The sequence below is a fragment of the Trachemys scripta genome, chromosome 4, assembly GCF_013100865.1.
Source record: "Trachemys scripta elegans isolate TJP31775 chromosome 4, CAS_Tse_1.0, whole genome shotgun sequence".
Taxonomy (NCBI): Eukaryota; Metazoa; Chordata; order Testudines; family Emydidae; genus Trachemys; species Trachemys scripta.
The window spans coordinates 66514206-66534525 of NC_048301.1; the positions used below are offsets into that span (position 1 = coordinate 66514206).

At 43.5% G+C, this 20320-nt stretch overlaps 1 protein-coding gene across 3 annotated transcripts in view; it reads left to right on the forward strand.

Annotated features, from left to right (window-relative positions):
- Positions 1 to 20320, forward strand: part of SLC8A3 (solute carrier family 8 member A3) — a 192685-nt gene that overhangs the window by 32524 nt on the left and 139841 nt on the right. For all 3 annotated transcript variants that reach the window (XM_034769653.1, XM_034769654.1, XM_034769655.1), the window contains exon 2: positions 11632 to 13454. In XM_034769653.1, coding sequence (XP_034625544.1) covers positions 11689 to 13454 — 1766 coding nt within the window. In that variant the 5' untranslated portion in view covers positions 11632 to 11688. The remainder of the gene's footprint in view (positions 1 to 11631; positions 13455 to 20320) is intronic.

Consider the following 20320-nt stretch of genomic DNA (forward strand, 5'->3'; position numbering starts at 1 on the left):
AGTTTTCAAGTACATAAAAGGTTGTTACAAGGAGGAGGAAGAAAAAAATTTCTCGTTAACCTCCAAGAATAGGACAAAGAGCAGTGGGCTTAAATTGCAGCAAGGGAGGTTTAGGCTGGACATTAGGAAAAACTTCCTAACTGTCAGGGTGATTAAGCACTGGAATAAATTGCCTAGGGAGGTTGCGGAATCTCCAACACTAGAGATTTTTAAGAACAGGTTGGACAAACACCTGTCAGGAGTGGTCTAGTTATTATGTAGTCCTGCCTCAGTGCCGGGGACTGGACTATATGACCTCTTGAGGTCCCTTCCAGTCCTACACTTCTAAAATTGAGATGCACTTCTACACTTCTAAAATTCTAAAAAGAATGCACTTGTCCCCTCAATCCTGGCAATTTAGACTGTCAGAGTTGTATTTGCAGGCACAGTCAGGTACGTAGACATGAAAAAGGCTTCATTTGTACTTACAAATAACAGTAGGCGCAGTAACAAAGACAAGTGTTTGAAAATCTGACTCCTGTAATGGAGCCTTCCAAACATGTAACAAAGGCTGGAAATTCATAGCAGTCACTTTGTCACCCATATGTGCTAATGTAGTTAAACCACTAAAAATGAACATCAAGCTGTAATTTCCTTAACTCAATAAGTATATTCAACCTGCCTACTCAGCTCTGAGTATTGTAGTTTTCATATTCTAACACCACCCACCATGGTTCACTAGCAGGGTGTGACAGGGTGGCTTGCCCCATGGGCTGGGAAGCCTGGGGCTAAGTCTACCCTGATTACTGGATAAACCACACCTGAGAGGAATCCGCCATTCCTGTATGAAAGGAGCAGGAAGTTGCACTGAAAGAGGGAAGCCCAGGAGATTGCAGCAATGTCTGTAAACACTGTAGGGAGCAAAGTGGCTCCTGCAGGGCCCTGAGTCAATGGGCGAAAAAACGTTGAAGAAGCAGGAGAGCATGGGAGAAAGCTCCTCCGGCGGGAGAGTCTGTCTGAGCAGGATGAGAGACCGTAAAGACCAAGTTGGACGAAGACTGCGAGTTTGTGTTTTGGATGAATCAGGAGAACGAAATTGGTCTTGAGGCCTAGAAGGCCAGTATGTACCTGAGGATTAACTAAATGGGCCCCTTTGTGGGGACCGTTTGAACCACCTTTGAAGTGTAAGATCTTAAAGGGCCCTTGGGAGTGGGAAACAAAGGCAGGATGCTGTAGAGTGACCCCTGGCTACAAGGGAGTGCTTGGGAGGTGGCTGCCCATGTTACACAGGCTCTGAACCTAGGGCCTCCATCACCCCCACATAGAGCTGTCCCACTTGAGCCAAGAAAGTAATTCTGTTTGCTGGTGGTAATAGCAAGTTGTTATCCCCTATGTGAAATAGCCCTTAAAAGGGGATGCAAAACACACTTTGGAAGTAGAATGTAACCAAAACAATAAATAAATCCAGAAACAATAAATGCATATTGGACCCAAATAATGTTGCTTTTCAGGGGTTAGTGGCCCTAAATAATTTATAAATCTAAATATAAAGTTTTGTTGTTTGAACACTTAAAACAATATATTTGTGAAACGATACAATGAGGAGAGTAGCATTTCTGCTATCTCTTCTACTGAGCACTATCTAAAACATTCTAATGTATCAGCAAGAGTTAAAATACAGACATGCAGAAGTCTCTAAAGAGAGTGCACACATTTTCTTGGCATAGTATGGGTTGCAATGTAAATATTACTGTTCTAAAGGACATGGCAACCACAGATGTCCCTCTAATTCCTGCATCCTTGTTCTTTAAATATTTATACAGGTCGTATAAACCATTCCTCCCTCAGATGTGCAACTCCTATTAATGGATCTTCCCTTTTAAGGGGCGGGGGTGTGTGTGCCTGCATTTCTTCAGGTGGTCTCCTGTGTTGTTGCGGGATGGGCTCGCTCCAACTTGACAGTGTTCTTCTCTCCAGTGAGCATCTTACCCATGCCCCACTTTGGAAGCTGCTCTGCTTGTTCCCTGGTTTCATAGGGTATGGACGCTTTCTCCCCACCCCCACATCTTCCTGCTGCTCTCTTGGAAACTGGACCTGCTCTGCTAGCCAGCAGGATCATCTGGAATTCTTCCCCCGCCAAGGTCTAAGTGGACCTAAAATCAGCGAAGAATCTAACATTCCCTCTTGGCTTGGGCCATCATGAAGCCTGATGGTGGCCTCCTCCAGCAACCGCTTCTCTTTGTTCCACTGCTGTGCTTTGTGCCCATGGGGGAGGAAGCCCAGGAAGGCTGCTCTCTGCACCACAGCCTGGAAGAGGTCAAGAAGTACTGGGCTGCTGCTGCTCCCTTTTCAGTTTGGAAAGCAATGAACTACAATCCCCTGTCATGGCGTGTGGGGGATGGAATGTCAAGTGCATGGAATGCAGAGTACACGGACATCACAACACAGAAGAAATGGCTGTGGGTCTGAGTGCCTAGGGGTATTCTGGGAATGCTTCAGGCTGCACATAGGCTTGGACTCCATGCCAGTTCACCCTCTTTGGGTGTGTAAAGTGTCTGAGCATAGAATATACTCCTAACACTTCGCAGCATTTTTCTTTACAAGTATTAGGCCCCAGTTCTCATTTTCACTAAGATCCCTTTGTAGTACTGAAGCAATAGTAAGGAGTCATAGTGGAAACAAGAATCAGGCCCATGAATATTAAAGAATTTGCCACAGTCATAAAAACAAAACAACCCCTCATGTCATAATAACTTTGTGCATGATCTTACTTTGAAGGAAAGGGAGCTGGTATTAACACACATTCGGGGGGATTGTTTTTGTAGACAACTATATATAAAGCTACATGCTATATAAAGCCCTGTTTTTTGGCACATTTACTGCGGAGCACAAAAGGACGACGAGCAATGGCCATCTACTGTTTCCCGCTGTGACTTTCCCCAGGAGCCAAACTAAGGGGGGATATGGTGAGGGACTGATAATGAAATTTGAAGGTTTCCTTGCTGTAGGTCGCTGATTCAAATACAGCCCAGGAAGGTAGGGAGCAAAATCCATGACATTTCATGGCTGGTTGGTGGCCTATTTGAAATGTGCTGGTGGATCTCAGTCCAGTTCCCAGTAGACCTGTGTCCACCACCACCTTTGTCATTAAGACCTGGTCTATGTTTAAAAAATTGGCACTGGTGCAACAATATGTACTTACTCTGGTCCAACTTTTCTAACTGGACAAGCCTTAGCTGGCACTCTTGTTGATTGCCCTAGTGGTGAGGCCTAGGATCAAATAGCCTTTGAGTAGAGCTGGTTGAAAATGTATTTTATTTCAAATGAAAAACTTTGGATATTTTGTTTCTTTCTACGCTTTTTTGTAGAATTTTGAGGGGTTGTGGAAAAAATTGAAGATTTGGGGTGTTGAAAATTGAATTATTTGGGTTTCAGATTTTCATCAAAAAACTGAAAAACTTCAGTAAAACCAGAAATTTTCCTGAGAAAATCTGGTTAGTCAAAAATTCATTTTTCATGAGGACAAAAAGATTCGATAACAAATTTGACCAGCTCTGTTACGGAGACCAAACTTACTCCTGCCCTGAAGGAGTGAGAGGTGGGGTAATGTGGAGGAAACTTGCACTGCAGCAGCCTGTACTGTAGCTGTTCTGTTGCTAAACCTGGGACTTCACTCTGCAGGTGTGTCATTCTGGCATCTGTCACCAATGCGAAGTTCTGAACATAATGGAAATATCCCAACACGTATGTACAATACAAAGGGCCTCCTTGCAAATCTGACATGTGAGTGTGGATTCACACGGATCTGAATGTTCTCAGTTGCTTTGTTTTTTGTGTGTGGGGGGTCACATTCATCCTGCTGTGATTTGACTTTCAAATCACGAGGTTCTAAGCCCAGACAAAACCCCCATTGTGAAGTTCAATGGGAGTTTTGCCTGAGTAACAAGTGAGTGTGGCTCTAGGCTTTGACTTGTTGTTTTAGCTCTCTTGTTCTACTTAGCAGCCTACTCAGGAGGTAAAGTGAACATGCAGCCTCATTGTGAAAAGCAATAGTTCGGCGTAGCAAGTGCATTATCTAAGCAGGAGGTGAAGGGCACCACAGTTCCCTGCTGGAGTACATGTTATCTGGGTGTGCTAGCTTCAGGAGATTCCTTCTTTCCCCACCCCCAGCTCCATTCAGCAAAGGGCCTGGTAGAGTCCCTTCAAATTTACACTTGCTTTTGTTAGCAGAGCTGTCCCACAGCATGAATGAGAGAGAATGACTTTATCTTTCGTTTGAGTAGAGCAATCTGGCTGTGGCTGTGTTAGCATGTGGAGAGCAGCCAGCACTTACCTGCTATCTTCAGGCAAAAAAAGCTGATTTGCTTTTTTTGTTTGCAGATGCCTGCATGGATCTAGTGGCTGTCAATCTTTCACAGGGAAACAAGTGTGAAGCAAGTTAGATTGTGTGTGTGCGGGGGTGGTGGAAGCTCTCACGCAAGTAATTTTTTAGTAGGGCATCTATGCCAGGAGTATTTTTTTTCCGGGCACAACTGCATGAGTTTTGCTACGTCAGTGGGGAAAAAAACCTAAGGTAGACAAGCCCTGAGTCTTCTCAAATTTCACTACTGTAATAACAGAAATACCTACTGTCTAAACCTGGGACAAGAAATTAACTAGGGGGACTAAAGTGATAAGATCTTTGAGGCACTATCGCTGCTACAGTTTGGACTTTGTCCAAAAATATTTTCCAAGAACTGGTCTTGAAAACATTTGTTGGTAAGAGTTGTCAGCTACTCCAGAATGGGGAATTCCCCCCTCCCCCCCCCCATCATAATAGCAGAAACCATCTCTCTAGGAGAAAGCAGGAGTTCAGATTTCACGAACCGTTCAATCCTTGAGCTTTCTGTTAAGAGTACCACACAATGGGCCAGTTGTTGTGGTTTTGTGCAGTAGGAACTGGTCTGAGACAAACATTCCATGTCACCTGGGCAGCTGTCAGATGGCACCAACTTTTGGTTACTTTCAAACAAGGCTGAATGTAAACTAGCAATGATGAAAGATTTTAATAGTCCATTATCAATCCCCTAAGCCATCCAGTTCTCCAGAGATCATATTCTTTACAAATGCTCACCTCTGTTACTTGTCACCCTCTTGATAATTTAAAACTGAATTTTAAATCATTCTGACTCACCATTTATGCAGTTTGTTACTCTTTATATCGCTTGAACAGTGATTTCAATGGAGTTATACTGATTTATACCTGCTGAGGATTGGGCCAATGAGTGTTTGTGCATTCCTGCATAATTTAGAAATGGCAGAAACTGACTCACTGAAATTTCCCAAGTGGCTAGCTCTGATTTAGGCTTTTGCTCCAGAGCACTTGGCAAAACGAGGGCCAGATTCTGATACCCTTACTCATCGCAAGTAGTATCGTATTCTCCAATTAGTCCTATTGAAATCAATAGGGTTACTCAAGGAGTAATTACTCGGTGTGATTGAGAGGATCAAAATCTGGTCTTAAATAAACACTCTTAAATAATGGAACTGTAATTTTTCGGATTTCCATATGTATGGTACAAAGTTTAGAGTTACAATATTATCTGAGATAATGGAATTGAGTAAATACAGATAATCATTATGAGATACTGTAGAGCGGATGTGGTTTTGCACTTCTGTTTCACCATGGAGTTCAAAATGGTAGCGGTGTCAATTTTTTTTTACTATGTCAGGATGGTACTACATAGTGAAATCATAGAGTAGTGTTTACTCTTTTCTTTTATTTAAACAGCAAAAAGCCAAGGAAAATAAATACAACTTATGTTACTGTAACAGTGATGAACTGAGAAAATGTCTGTATTATTTCTTATTAATGTTGTGCGTGGCTTGGTTTCCCTGTTCAGTTATGCATGGCTGAATGCACAGAGTTAAATCAAAGGAGGCTGTAAAGGGGCTCTTAAGGAACCCAGCAGGAAAGGTAAAACAATGACAAGGATAAGACAGCCGTTCAAGTACCCAGCTTCAAGAGAGTGAATATAACAATGGCTGGGTCATCAACCGCGGGAGGCAGGGGGGAAAGTTACCTAGTTAAATACATCCAAGCTAGGGTGTTTTACTTTTCCCAAACTTAGGATCAAGAGAGAACTTGGCTCTGCACGCACTAAAAATAGCAGTGTGGCTGCAGCAACATGGCTGGTGGCTCAGGATAGCTACCCAAGTACAAACTTGCCGGACCCTTTGGATCCATACGCAGGTGGCTATTCTGAGCTGTGTTGTAATAATTGGGCCTATACATTTACCCTTATTGTGAACTCAATGTAAAAAGTGAATGAAAGGGAAGGAGTGAGTTTCACCATCATGCTGCCACCCCCACGATCTGCTGGGATCCTAGAATCCAGTGTGACCCCACTGTGCCTTTTTTGTCTTAATCCTGAGAGATATCCTGCCAGATCGGGCCAGAGAGATTGGGACCCAAATGACACTGGCTTCAGCTAAATCCTGAATACCACCTGGGCTGTGAGACTGTCTCTTCCCCCTTTCCTCCCTTATTTCCTATTTCTTCTCTTGCCTAGCTCTCTCCTTTTTCCTTCTGTCTAATAAGTGTCTGGCTTACTCGACCAAGACTGCATATTTTGCAAAACATGCTATAAGCATGTGACCAGAAAGGCAGTTAAATGAAGTGCCCTAAACAGCCTGATGCTGGTACAAGTTTGCTAGGTCTGGGAGTGGTTGATTTAGACCGTGTGCTCTGCCTGTGTTTTTCCAGCAGCGAGGTTGCAAATGACAGTCAACACCAGAGACAAGCTGCACTTTCTATCTTTGCTGTTTTTATTCTTTCCCTTTTGTGTGTGTTTATCTTTTGTCTTGTCCTCTAGGAGATTGGATTGGACTCTTGGACTGCAACAACGATCACTCCAGCCCATCTCCACTAACTTCTCCGTTCCCCAAAAGGATGGTTATTACCATCTTTAATACCATTTAAGAGACTGTCAAACAAGGGAGATGCTTTTAAAAAAACCTCTCTACAGCTAACGGGAAATGGAACAAGGAATTTTGTTAAAGTAAAAGCCTTATTTATTACTTCACATTTCAAATGCCTTAACTGTTTTTCCTTTTTTAACCTTAAATAAAGTCAAGAAGATTATTAAAACTGTTTGCCATGGTACTAAGCAGGCTGAGGTCCCCGTATACCAAATCCCAAACCTTGCTTAAAACTGTTTTAATGTTGGACAGTTTCAGTGACTTATGGTTGCAGAGAGAACCTTAACTTTTGAATTTCCTGACTAACGTAAATATTAAACATTCATAAATGTTTTATTAATATAATTTTTTAAAAATCTAGTAAATGTATCGTGTTGCAAAGCACTTTTGCTCTGGTTCCCAGAGGGCTACGGAGGATGCTGTATTGCGGTCTGAAGACTGTTTAACTTAAAACTGTTATTAACAACACCTTTGACTCTTTGGGTGCATCTATTCCATCTATCTTAATACCACAGCTCCCACCCATGCTGCCATGGCCACACAGTTATTTTTAGTTCATCAGCTTGAGCAAAGTTAGTGCATGTCTGTCTCCTCGGGCTGGGAAGCACGCTCCCAGCTGCTGTGGAGAGGTATCCTCAGAGGCAGAGGGAGAATGCTGCAAGCAGTGTAGTCTTCTCCCAACTCGGAGATGGGGGAATAATCCAGACTCACCTGAACTACCGATAGAGAGTCTAAGTGTAGGTAAGGGAATGTGCCTGTAGGTCTCTTTAGTTTAAATCCACTTCTCTAAGCACAACATGCCTTACGAGCGCAATAAATCCTGCTTGGTTTTGAAGAAACTATTTCTGACTCATTGCAAATGTGTGCTGACACAGGCTCCTAGAGAAACCCTGGCAAAGTCTAGTCCAGTTGGACCCTGTGAATTAGTCACAGTTGGTACCCAAGGGGGTGTAAGTCACAGACCCAAGCCGGGAGTGGTTGGATCAGGCAATTCCACCCCATAAAGAAGTGGAGGCCTGGGTCTGCCACGTGAAAGCGGTGCACTTCGGGGACTAGAGGAGGGTCTCAGCCAGGGCAGTTTGGCCAGGAACTGTGAGAGTAATATATAAGGATTGCAGTTTACAAGTGAAGGTTTTCTTTGTAAAGAGTATTCTGTTCTATTTGTGACAGTGTAATGTTATTTGTATTTGCTTTAATATACAACTGGCCAAATTCTGCTCTCAGAGAAGCACAGGCAACTCCAGTGATTTCAATTTGAGTTGCCTAGATGTATCTGAGGGCAAAATTGGATCTTGCATAAGCAACGCAGATGACTTATGGTTGCAGAGAGAACCTTAACTTTTGTATTTCCTGACTAACGTAAATATTAAACATTCATAAATGTTTTATTAATATAAGTTTTTAAAAATCTAGTAAATGTATCGTGTAGCAAAGCACTTTTGCTCTGGTTCCCGGAGGGTACGGAGGATGCTGTATTGCGGTCTGAAGACTGTTTAACTTAAAACTGTTATGTTATTGAAAGCATATTAAGGTCTCATCTGGCAGTCCCCATGCAGACAAAATTCCTTTGGATTTCACTGGGGAATTTTGTCTGTTTCAGGATGGCAGCATTGGGTCACTTGTTACATTGTTTTTGAAAATGATTTTGACTTCTGCTTAATGTGAACCGGGCTCATTGCAACAGTTAGTGAAAAGGGGGAAGAAATATGTTGCCAAGCTTGTGTTTTTATTCTGGAACCAGAGGCTAGGTTTGGAAATCCAAAAGTGTAAATAGAAGCCACCAACAAAAGCGGTTGCTTTAGAAAGCTCATTCAGTTAGTTTGAGGAATAATCAGTATAATGATCCATTATTCAATATTTTTTTAAAATATTGGCTGGCAAAGCCTCAGAATGGTGTGAGGAATGAACTGCAGTGGAAGCCATTAGAGCTACGTAAGGTAGATAAATAGAATCATAGGGGTGTCTGACTGGAATGGTCCTTTAAAGGACATCTAATCCAGCCCCCTGCGCTGAGGGTAGGACCAAGTAAACCTAGACCATCCCTGGCAGGTATTTGTCTAACTTGTTCTTAAAACCTCAAAGGATATGGATTTCATATGCTTGACTATTCTTATAGATAGAAAGCTTTTCCTAATATCTAACCTAAATCTCCTAGTGTTAATTATAGAAGACGGTCAGACCACAGAGAGGAAGGCTGTGGGTAGCAGTGATTGATTTGAGGGAAGGAAGTGTCATTGCTAAGACAGTGTATGTATGATACTCTGACTTACTTAGGCACTTAAGTGACTTTTGAAAATGCAGTGTAGTTGTAGCTGTGTTGGTCCCAGCATATTAGAGAGACAAGGTGGGTGAGGTGATCTATTTTATTGGATCAACTTCTGTTGGTGAGCGAGAGCTTGTCTCTCTCACCAGCAGAAGTTGGACCAGTAAAAGGTATTACTTCACCCACCTTGTGACTTCTTCTGAAAATGGGATGAGGAATGAACTGCAATAGAAGCCATTAGGGCTACATAAGTAGATAAATAGAATCATAGGGATGTATGGCTGGACTGGATCTTGAAAGGGTATCTAGTCCAGCTTCCTGTGCTGAGGTAGGACCAAGTAAACCTAGACCATTCCTAGCAGATACTGACATTTCCTATCTCATTAGACAGGGTCACATTGAGACATCTTGACAAAGCAGCATGGGGAGCGGGCATGGTTACTGCCTGTTCCATGGATACTTTCATCTCTGAGTCTGTCAATCAGGCACCATATACCAGCCACAAGTTAAAAAGAGAAACAGAAAGATAAGGCTTTAGAGAGAGCAAGTTGAGGAGAATCTGTCACTTTTGAATTAATCTGGGTAGCATCAAGGAGGTGTTTATTTCTTTCCATCTTTTTCCATACCAAGGGGGTGTGATATGGATTTGTGGTTCTGATACTGCATAATCAATTCTCTCCTCTCCGCTGTGCTTTGTCAAGGATGGCTTTGTTCATCTGCAGTCTTTGTTCATTCTTTCCTTCCTATTTTGCTTGTCTCTCTAGATTCTTATTTTTGTAGATTCAGGGAGATTGTGCCTGCTTTTGGAAGGAATTGAGTGACACAACAAGATGATGATGATAAAATAGCCATTTGCAATGCATTTGTTCACTCCAGTAACATTAAAGTGCTGCCTGGAATAGACACACTGTTCTCTAGCCGCTTGAGGAACTTGTGTTTGGGGTTTCAAAAGCATCTAAAGGGTAGGTTTTTAAAGGCACCTAAATGCCTTCAAAAATCTGCCCCTGAGTGACTTGGGAATACAAGTCCCATTGAAAATCAGTGGAGATTGAAAGTCCAATGGACATGTGTTCCTAAGACTCTTGGGTGCTTTTGAAAATCCTACTGTTAAGATTGAGATTCCATGTGAAACTCTGTGTTCAGATTCACAGGGCCCATAGTAGGTTAACTAACCATGTTACCCAAATTCCTCCGAAAGCATACTGTGACTGAAAGAGAACAGCCTGTTTTATGGCAGTGTGTACTGTTTAAACCCAATTGCTAACAAATGAAAGGTCTACTAGCATATAATGCAATGAGTAGCAAAATACAGTAAGTGGGCCTGGGATGTGATGTACCTAATTCTTCCACCTGATTATCTTTCCTGGTTAGTTTAGGGGGGAGGCAATTTTTACTTTATACAGAACTTGAAAATAGACACACGCACACCTATCGATCAATCGATTGATTGGAATGTCACTGGGTACTTGAATTTTGCTACTGTATATGGGTTCATTAGTGTAACTCTTTCCGGCTCTGGTATTATCAAGCCTTTTAGCAGAGCATTACCAAGTTCTTGTTTTTTGTTTGGTTTTTCAAAATTTTTGGTGTGAATTTAGTGGTACTGAAGAGTGGCACGCTAATGGCCCTGGAGAGTGGAGTCATCTATGCACAGCCTGGGTACATCATGGCAGTAGTAGTAGCAGTAGTAGTGAAAGTTGTATGCCACAGTTCCCTGCCAACGCGTCTACCCCCTGACTTGGAGGCACCTCTTCTCGGGGAAGAGAGAATGTTAATCTCAGTGGCCCACTCAGGGGCTTTCTGCTGAAATTTCCAACAAGGGTGCCAATTGTGGTAGTAGTTTGGTCATGTGAACACCTCACCTAGTTTGCTGGCCTCAGTCCCGCTTACTGATTTCAAATATAGGCTACTCAACAGCATTAAGTAGTGCGAATTGTGTCCCCACCAATCCCCTGAGCCACTTCATCCCGTTTAAGTAACAAGAGGAGGCGGGAAAGGAGAGGTGAAGTAGGTAACTTTTGTTCTTTACACCACCCTGTTCCAACTCCAGTTTATTTTATTATAAATTCATCTGACATGGACCTCCATTGAACTATTGGGAGACTTGTAACTGGGTACTTGGTTCCTAAATTAAACAAATTGTTGGTCAAGAATTGGGTTAATATAAATAATTTCCCTCTTGGTTACTTGTTTATCAGTTCTTCTGTCTGTTCAGCATCTGACCTTCAAAGATAGCATTGCTCTTTGTGATTTACATTTAAAGAGTCTCTACCACTGGTGAATACCTTTTTGTCTAAGTGGTGGAGAGACAACTCATGTATTTCTACTTCAACTCCTCAGCAGTGAGGTATTAAAGTGTGTATATGAGAACATCACATATTTTTGCCTCTGTCTCATGCTTCCCCCCATTTCTGTTTTGTTCCTTTCAGATACTTGGAGTTTTCAGAAGACTGTTGCATCTACACAGTGGAAGTCAAATTTTGTGTATGGCGTGGTTAAGGTTGCAGCCTCTCACCTCAGCCTTCCTCCACTTTGGGCTGGTTACCTTTGTGCTGTTTTTGCATGGTTTGCAGGTGGACGCTGGCATAACGGGAGAGTCTCTAAGTACAGGACAAAACAGCTCATGCTCAGGATCTTCCGATTGCAAGGAGGGTGTTATCTTGCCAATATGGTATCCAGAAAACCCATCCCTTGGGGACAAAATTGCCAGAGTTATTGTTTATTTTGTGGCACTTATCTACATGTTCCTCGGAGTCTCCATCATTGCAGATCGTTTCATGGCATCGATAGAGGTCATTACATCACAAGAAAAAGAGATTACAATCAAGAAACCAAATGGGGAGACCACCACGACTACCATTCGGGTTTGGAATGAAACTGTTTCCAACCTGACCCTGATGGCTCTAGGTTCTTCTGCTCCTGAGATTCTTCTGTCATTGATAGAGGTATGTGGCCATGGATTCATAGCCGGAGACCTGGGGCCCTCTACCATTGTTGGCAGTGCGGCTTTCAACATGTTTATCATCATAGCCATCTGCGTTTATGTGATCCCAGATGGGGAAACCAGAAAGATAAAACACCTGAGGGTGTTCTTTGTCACATCTGCATGGAGCATCTTTGCTTATATCTGGTTGTACATGATCCTTGCCGTCTTTTCTCCAGGTGTGGTGCAGGTCTGGGAAGGCTTGCTCACTCTGTTCTTCTTCCCTCTTTGTGTCCTCCTGGCTTGGGTGGCAGATAGAAGGCTGCTCTTCTATAAGTACATGCACAAAAAGTATCGTACTGACAAGAACAGAGGCATTATCATTGAGACAGAAGGTGAACACCCTAAGGGAATAGAAATGGATGGCAAGATGATGAACTCCCACTTTCTGGATGGAAATTTAGTAACTATGGATGGGAAAGAGGTGGATGAATCTCGCAAAGAGATGATCCGGATCCTCAAGGATCTGAAGCAAAAGCACCCAGAAAAGGACTTGGATCAGCTGGTAGAGATGGCCAACTACTATGCCTTATCTCACCAGCAAAAGAGCAGAGCCTTTTACCGCATCCAAGCTACCAGAATGATGACTGGAGCTGGCAACATTCTGAAAAAGCATGCGGCCGAGCAAGCCAAGAAAAGCACCAGCTTGCATGAGGTGCAGGCAGATGAACCTGAGGAATTCATCTCCAAAGTTTATTTCGATCCTTGCTCCTACCAATGTCTTGAGAACTGTGGCGCTGTCCTCCTGACGGTGGTGCGGAAAGGGGGTGACATGTCCAAGACCCTCTATGTGGACTACAAAACGGAGGATGGCTCTGCCAATGCTGGTGCTGACTACGAGTTCACAGAAGGAACTGTGGTCTTGAAGTCAGGGGAGACCCAGAAGGAGTTCTCTGTGGGGATCATTGATGATGACATCTTTGAGGAAGATGAGCATTTCTTCGTGCGGCTTAGTAACCTCCGCGTGGTTGAGACTGAGGAACCTGCCGAGCTCAACAATTTGCCATACCCAAAGGCCATACTGACTTCTCCTTGCGTGGCCACAGTGACTATCTTGGATGATGACCACGCGGGCATCTTCACATTTGAGTGTGATGTGATGCATGTCAGTGAGAGCATTGGCGTGATGGAAGTCAAAGTCCTTAGGACATCAGGTGCTCGAGGTACAGTCATAGTCCCATTTAGGACAGTAGAAGGGACAGCAAAAGGAGGTGGAGAGGATTTTGAAGATGCTTATGGGGAGCTGGAGTTCAAGAACGATGAAACGGTGTAAGTACCCTTAATTTCTTTTACCTGTCCTAGTTATTGTGGTTAACTCCAAGTTTGCCTCCATCACAGGTGAATGCAGACAACAGATAATGGGCTACTTTCTACAGCTCTCCTTCAATTTCCATACTTACCTCTTCCAGGCAAGAACCCTACAGCAGGATCTAAGAGGGTAGTACCTCTTGTCCCTTTCCTCCCAGGAATTACAAAATGGGGCTTGGAAATCTCATCAATGAGAAGACCTATAGTCCTCAGAATCATCGACTCAAACCAGTGAGTGGGACTTGGAGACTGTACTTAGACATTTTCACAGTCCTTTAATTTTGAAGATAGCCGGTATGATCGTGAGTAGAAGACAAAAGGCATGTTGAGGCCCAATCTTTCAGACTTTAGTTAAATTAATAGTCCCATTTACTCACTGCCAACATAAATGGCCAGATTTTCAATAGTTGCTGAATAAGGTGGGATTTTCAAAAAGGCTCAGCACTGGCCAAACGCTGCTCCTGTTGACTTCAGTGGAAGCAGAGAGAGAGAGCAGCTACGAGCACTTTTGAAAATCCTACCCAGAAGAGCTAAGGGAACATTGAGGACAATGAGAACTGTTGGGAGCTCTGAGCTCTTTTGAAAATCTGGGCCTAGGGGATGTGAGCAATAGCTGCAGGATCAGGCCCTTGGTCACTAAACTGAACCTCTGTTGTATAGATATTTCTTCCCTTAATCCCCTCTCCCTATCTTTTTTTATTTCCCTCAACAGACAGCAAATTAAGGGTTGAATTTCCCCATGCAATAGAAGTGTTAGTTATGAGTAAAGACAGAGGGGAGAGGGAAAAAATCCTATACATAGGTTTTTAATGGACTCTTGAATATGCTAATTTGGGATATTAAAAGGCCTTTTGTAGGTTTGGTTTTCAATCAAATCAGCCACCTCCAGGTAAATATAAGCCACTTAGCTAACAAGGGCTCTTCCCCTCCCTCGAACTACATATGTACATGGTCTGCCTGCGCCTCTTGTACATCCAGGTGATTCATGTGGTAGCTGAATCCACAAAATCGGCAGCAAAGCACACCCTCTTGTTGGCTTGTGTAATAAGCAATAATTCCAGTCTGTGTGCCCCTGTAGCCTCTGCCTAGAGCTGCTTGAGCTAGGCAATACTCTACCCACAGGCCTTTCTTTACATGGATCTTAGCATAGGCATTAGGGGGTGGGCTAAATTTTCGGCTTTTGAGTAGCCTTCTGTGTGATCATCTCTGAGTAAGCTGGTCTTCCCTTTGAGTTTATTTACTAGTGGTTTTCCCCTTAAAAATACTGCAGTATTCTACAGTAATGATCCAAAAAGCTGCAACTCAGTGCTTCCCTGCGGCTCCATGACCTAGTGTTTTCATACAAAACAAGACACACACACTCCTCCAGCCTGGGGAGGGAAAGGATTACATGGCCTCTAATAGTGTGAACCAGCCCTGTTAATTCAGCTCTTTCATTATGAACAAATGTAACTGATGCGAGAGAAGTGAGTAATAAAGACCAGAGACATAATAATGTCTAACTGCTTTAACTACCTTCCATTAACATTAGTGGAGGATGAGGAAAAATCGCTTAGTAGAGGGAGGTGGTGTATGGGCATGATGCTAACATTCCCTAATGCTGAGTGCTTAGGTGCCTCTTGTTAAAACCCAATCACTTGAGAAATCAAAGGAAGAATTGTGCTGACTTGCAACTGGCAGCAGAGAAAGGAAATTACTGTACCAAGTCAGCTTATACAATACACATGTAGACGCTGGTACACTGAGCTACAGAACAGGGATGTGCCTGAATTCTGACATCTTCCCATGGTCTGTGCCCACCTGTCACGTTTTTTTTTTTTTTTTTAATTCAGTTGCTGTCCACAACCCTGGTATTTGATTGCATGTGCATGTTCTCCCTTGATAGATGAACAGAAGTTGCTGGTTGGCTGAGATCACCAACAGTAAAAGTAGGCTTGGAAGGATTAGATTTGTGGTGGTAAATGTCAATTTCTTGACATGTGATGTTGATGATTTGTGTTTCAATGGTTAGCCTTTTTTTTAATCTCAACATCTACTGTCATTAAATAGTCTGATTGTCATCCCGTTCTTCCCTCCCCCACCCAATTTCCTGCAACTGTGGAAAATTTACATTGATAACAATAGAAAAAAATACTTAAAAATAAGCCTCAACATGAGATGTCAAAATTATGAAAATAGACACATTGAACTGTGCCAAGCCTGAATAAAAGATTGAAGGTGATCGGCTTTGTCCTCAACTTGCTGCTCCAGGGAGAAGGTGGCCATGGGTCACCGGGCCAATCTCTGCTACTACAACTGGTCCTCAGGCTGCACTTTCTGGACAAAGTAGACCAAGGTCTCATCTACTCAGTTAAAATCTGTTGTGCTAGGGGACCCACCTACAACATGGTTTAATTCTAATTGTGTGGGCACAACGATGTTTTAAATGGGTTCTCCAATATGGTAGATGTTACTGGGGCAGTTGGAGCCTAATAGGCTGGATTATTGACAGAACTAATTTAAACACTGTAATATTCCAACCTGCCCCTCCTCTATTACTGAAGCTTTTTTAATTTACAAAGTAGGGGAGCATTTTAAGGTCCTGTTCATGCTACCACTAAACTGCTTTAAGCTAAACCATGTTCAGCAGAACCATGTTTGAGTCTGTTCTCCAAGATGGAGTCAAATGCACTAGCACATAACAAGTGCTGCCAGTTACAACTCTTCTCTCTGACACAGTCAAATCACAGTTCCATTTTTGGAATGTAGGTAGAACACACTCAAATGACACTAGGTTCCCATCTGTGCTTTAAAATGGAATTCTGTTGGGGGACAAATATATTGTAACTGAGCCACTTTACCCTTCAGAACTGATACTGGCTAGTCATGGGTGAACCTCAAAACCTCTGAAGTTTGAGTTTGAACAAGCACCTGTAATTCCAGATGTTTATTTAGACATTAGACAAATCCTGACCTGGTGTAAGCCACTGAAATCAAAGGAGCTGCACTTGCTTATACTGTGCCTGCATTTAGCCCTCCAAGCCTCTTGGAGCTTTTTGCTGCCATTCTGTAAGAGTTTGACTCAGATTCAGTTGGAAATAGCAAGTGCAGAGACATGAATGGTTGTGTCTTTCCTGAAGGGAAAAAATAATTTTGGGCAGATGTTTGGGGTAGAAAGCAGCCAATGTGGAGAATTCAGATCCACGTTTGACCTTTTGTGAAGATCAGCGTTTCTCAGATCCCAGGTTTTGGTATGGGCTCATCTCTAGTTTAGGGAGGTGTATGATTATTTTATCTGAAACACTTCACTCATCCTAAATGTTAAAGTGCAGTGGAGGTGGCGTGATGTGTTTATCACCACAAAGTTGTATGAAAACACTGGGTCAGTAAACTATCTTTCTTCACACACTAGGGATTCATTACCTGATTCCCCACCTTCTCCCATCACCCCTTCATTCTCTTTGCAGTACCATTGTTAAAGGGGTCTTTTGCTCATAGACAGGAAGAGCGAAAACCCACACATGCCTCATTTCTGCAAACACTTAGGGTATATGTACACTGCAATAAAATACCCATGGCTGGCCCATGTCAGCTGACTCAGGCTCACAGGGCTTGGTCTGTGGGGCTGTTAAATTGCAGGCTCGAGTCCAGGCTCTGGGACCCTGTGAGGGGAGAGGGCTCTAGCCCCAAAGTCTACCCTGCAATATTATAGCCCCATAGCCTGAGTCCCGTGAGCCTGAGTCAGCTGACACAGGCCAGACAAGGGTCTTTTATTGCAGTGTAGACATATCTCTAAGCATGTGCTTAACTTGACTATCATGAATAGGTCCATTGGGACTACACAAGGTAGACAAGTTAAGTATGTGTTTAAGTGTTTGTGGAAGTGGGGCTAAAGAGATTTCCAGGCCCTCTGACTATGTAGATTGATGTAACTTACATGCAAAGGAGGAGGGTGAGAGCTTCAATTTACGTCCTCTTCTGGCTCTTGGTGGGTAAGTTCCTGATTTAGATTCCATTATATGTTGGCAGAGTGGATGTAAGCAGCTCTAAGGGAGTGTAACTGCATGTAAAAGTGTCTACATTAATGTGAGGGGCTCCAAATGCCACATCACCTCTGTATTGAATAACACTGTTTTCTACAAAATTCTTAGAGCCAACGGCTGGACATGATTCCCCAAATGTTTTCCCTTGTCCCACTCTTTTTGAGGGGATTTCACTTCAATTTAAAAAGATAAAATAAACCACCTCTGCTTAAAAAAAAAAAAAAAAAAAGTGGATGTCCCCAGGGAATAAGGGATTAAAAATAGCTGAGCTGATGCATAAAATAAAGTGTGAGAGGGAGATGGATCCTGCCACAGGGTCTTGCTTATTGCTTCTGTGATTCTCTCAAAGCTGGTATGGTCAAAGTTTCCTTGCCTGTATATGGGGGGGGGGGGGGGAGCAAGCTGACTTCTCTTGAGGTGTGAAACCTCAATAATGCTGCTGTTGTTATCCAGTCGTGTGTGTGTGTGTGTGTGTGTGTGTGTGTGTGTGTGTAAAACTCTGCACTTTACTATCTGATGAGAAAAGTGAATACTCACACAAGCTTCAGACTCGTGGTGTTATAACATTTAAAAAAATAAAATGATACATTTGTTACTTCCAAATGCCAACTTCGAACACACACACTTCTGATTGTGTCTTGCCATTTTACATTTTAAACAGCTGAAATGAGAACGGTCATCTCTAATCTAGTGATACTCAGACTGAGGCTTGTGAACCGCAAGTGGCTCTTTAATGTCTCCCTTGCAGCTCTTTGCAGCACGTGATATTAAAATGCTGTGTGATTTAATGATTAACCAATCAGGATCCTTTTATTATAACCAATTGTAGTGGATAAAAGAATAATACTTGGTCAGTTCATTTTGCTGTGAGAATAATATAATATAGTAAATGAAACAATGAATTCACACTATTCTGGCTCTTGGGCAATGTTGATCACTAATTTGACTCCTAACCCACTGAGGTCTGAGTGTCACTGCTCTAGTCTGTTAAAAGGATACTGTCAAATAGATTAGGCCCAACACTTAGGTTTTATAAAAGGTTTTAAAAAACAAACAAAAGCCCTAAGAATCAGTGGTGCAAAACAATTTGTGTTTTTTCGCTTTGCATAATAGTGTTAATTAGTAAAGCAGGGAAGGAATCTGTATAATACAATTCCCGGATTGTCACTGTGAAGCCTAGAATGTCAGTCAGTGTGGAGCAAAGCAAACCGCTAGAAGCATGGATGAGAGCTTTTTGTTCAGCAGATCACTAGGTGCAATCATCACTGGGATTTGTAGTCTGTTGCTATCCAACTCTTAAGTTCTCAGTATTTTGAATTTATGATTTACACCCTGTGCGATGTGCAGGAAGGCAGGTATCTATGCCATGCCAAGAGTCCTAGACAATTATGATATCCGAGGCAGCTCAGCCAATCACGACCCTTCCTCTACGGCTAATATTTATGCAACAGTTTCCTTTGTTGTGAGAGGGAGACTGCACGGTAGTGGATTACTTGGCCTAACTGCCACCTGCACAAATAAACACAAATCTCCCAGACCTCCTCCCAGACACACATCTCCCAGCACAACCCCACCGACACAAATCAACACAACCACTCACATGATAATACAACCAGCACATACAATAACCCCAAACACAGCCCACACTCTTCATTTGCCACCGGCGCAAATCCACACAACTCTCTCAGCACCGCACAAATCCACACAACCAGCACATGCAACAACCCCAAGCATCATTCAGATGTTTGGCTTTTTTTATAAACATGACTATGAATTACACCCATGTGACAGCACAGGCTTTCAGTTGCTAGTCAGGGCCGGCTCTGGCTTTTTGGCCACCCCACACAAAAAAACCCAACCAAACAAAAAAACAAAACCTGCAGCGTAGCCAGAGCCAGGGGGAGCGGGAGGGAGAGAGAGAGAAGGGGGGCGGCCAGGGCTTCAGTGGGGCGCTGCCATGCGGCCCTCCCGCCCCGCCGCCTGCTGGGAGGTCTCTGCACTGCTCCAGTTGGCTGGGAGGGAAGGACGCGGGCTGCCCTGTCGGGCTTGCTGCAGGGCGCTCCCATCCTCTGCGCCACTGCCCCCTACAGAGCGGCCGGCGCGTAACAACACACACACACACACACACACACACACACACACAAAAAAAAGCGGCCGTGTCGCCCTAGGATTGGGCGGAATGCTGCCTCCTACAAGCTGCCGCCCCAAGCACCAGCTTGCTCGGCTGGTGCCTAGAGCCGGCCCTGTTACTAGTAATACCTTAATTTATAATTCTATTGACTGTATCCTTGGTAGTCCATCGAATCCGATGATGATAAATCTGTGCAGATCATCAGTTGTTGGTCTTATGGTGTGCCCTCTGGTGACTGTACAAGCCAATTCTAGAGGTGCACATTTTGCTGCAGATGGTGCATGGGAAGTTCGCGGTCAGTGGATTGTGCGCTGCTGATGCTCTGTGACGTCGTTCGCGTGCCTCTTGTAGACACTGGCAGCGGCCTTCCTCAAAGGTGATGCAGGTATTTCTGACTGTTGCACGCCACTGTGTTCTGTCGCTGGCGGCGTCCTCAAGGTCCCTAGGTTTGATACTGCTGTACTGCAGATTGGCTTTGACGGTGTCCTTGTAACGTTTCCGTGGACGACCTATATGCCGGATGCCCTGGGAGAGCTCACCATACAGAAGCTGGCGAGGGATTCTGTTGGCATCCAGGCAGCTGACATGACCGGTCCAACGTAGCTGTGACTTCATGATCATCATTTTGATGCTTGTCATCTGGGCTCTCTCGAGGACCTCGAGATTGGGCACTT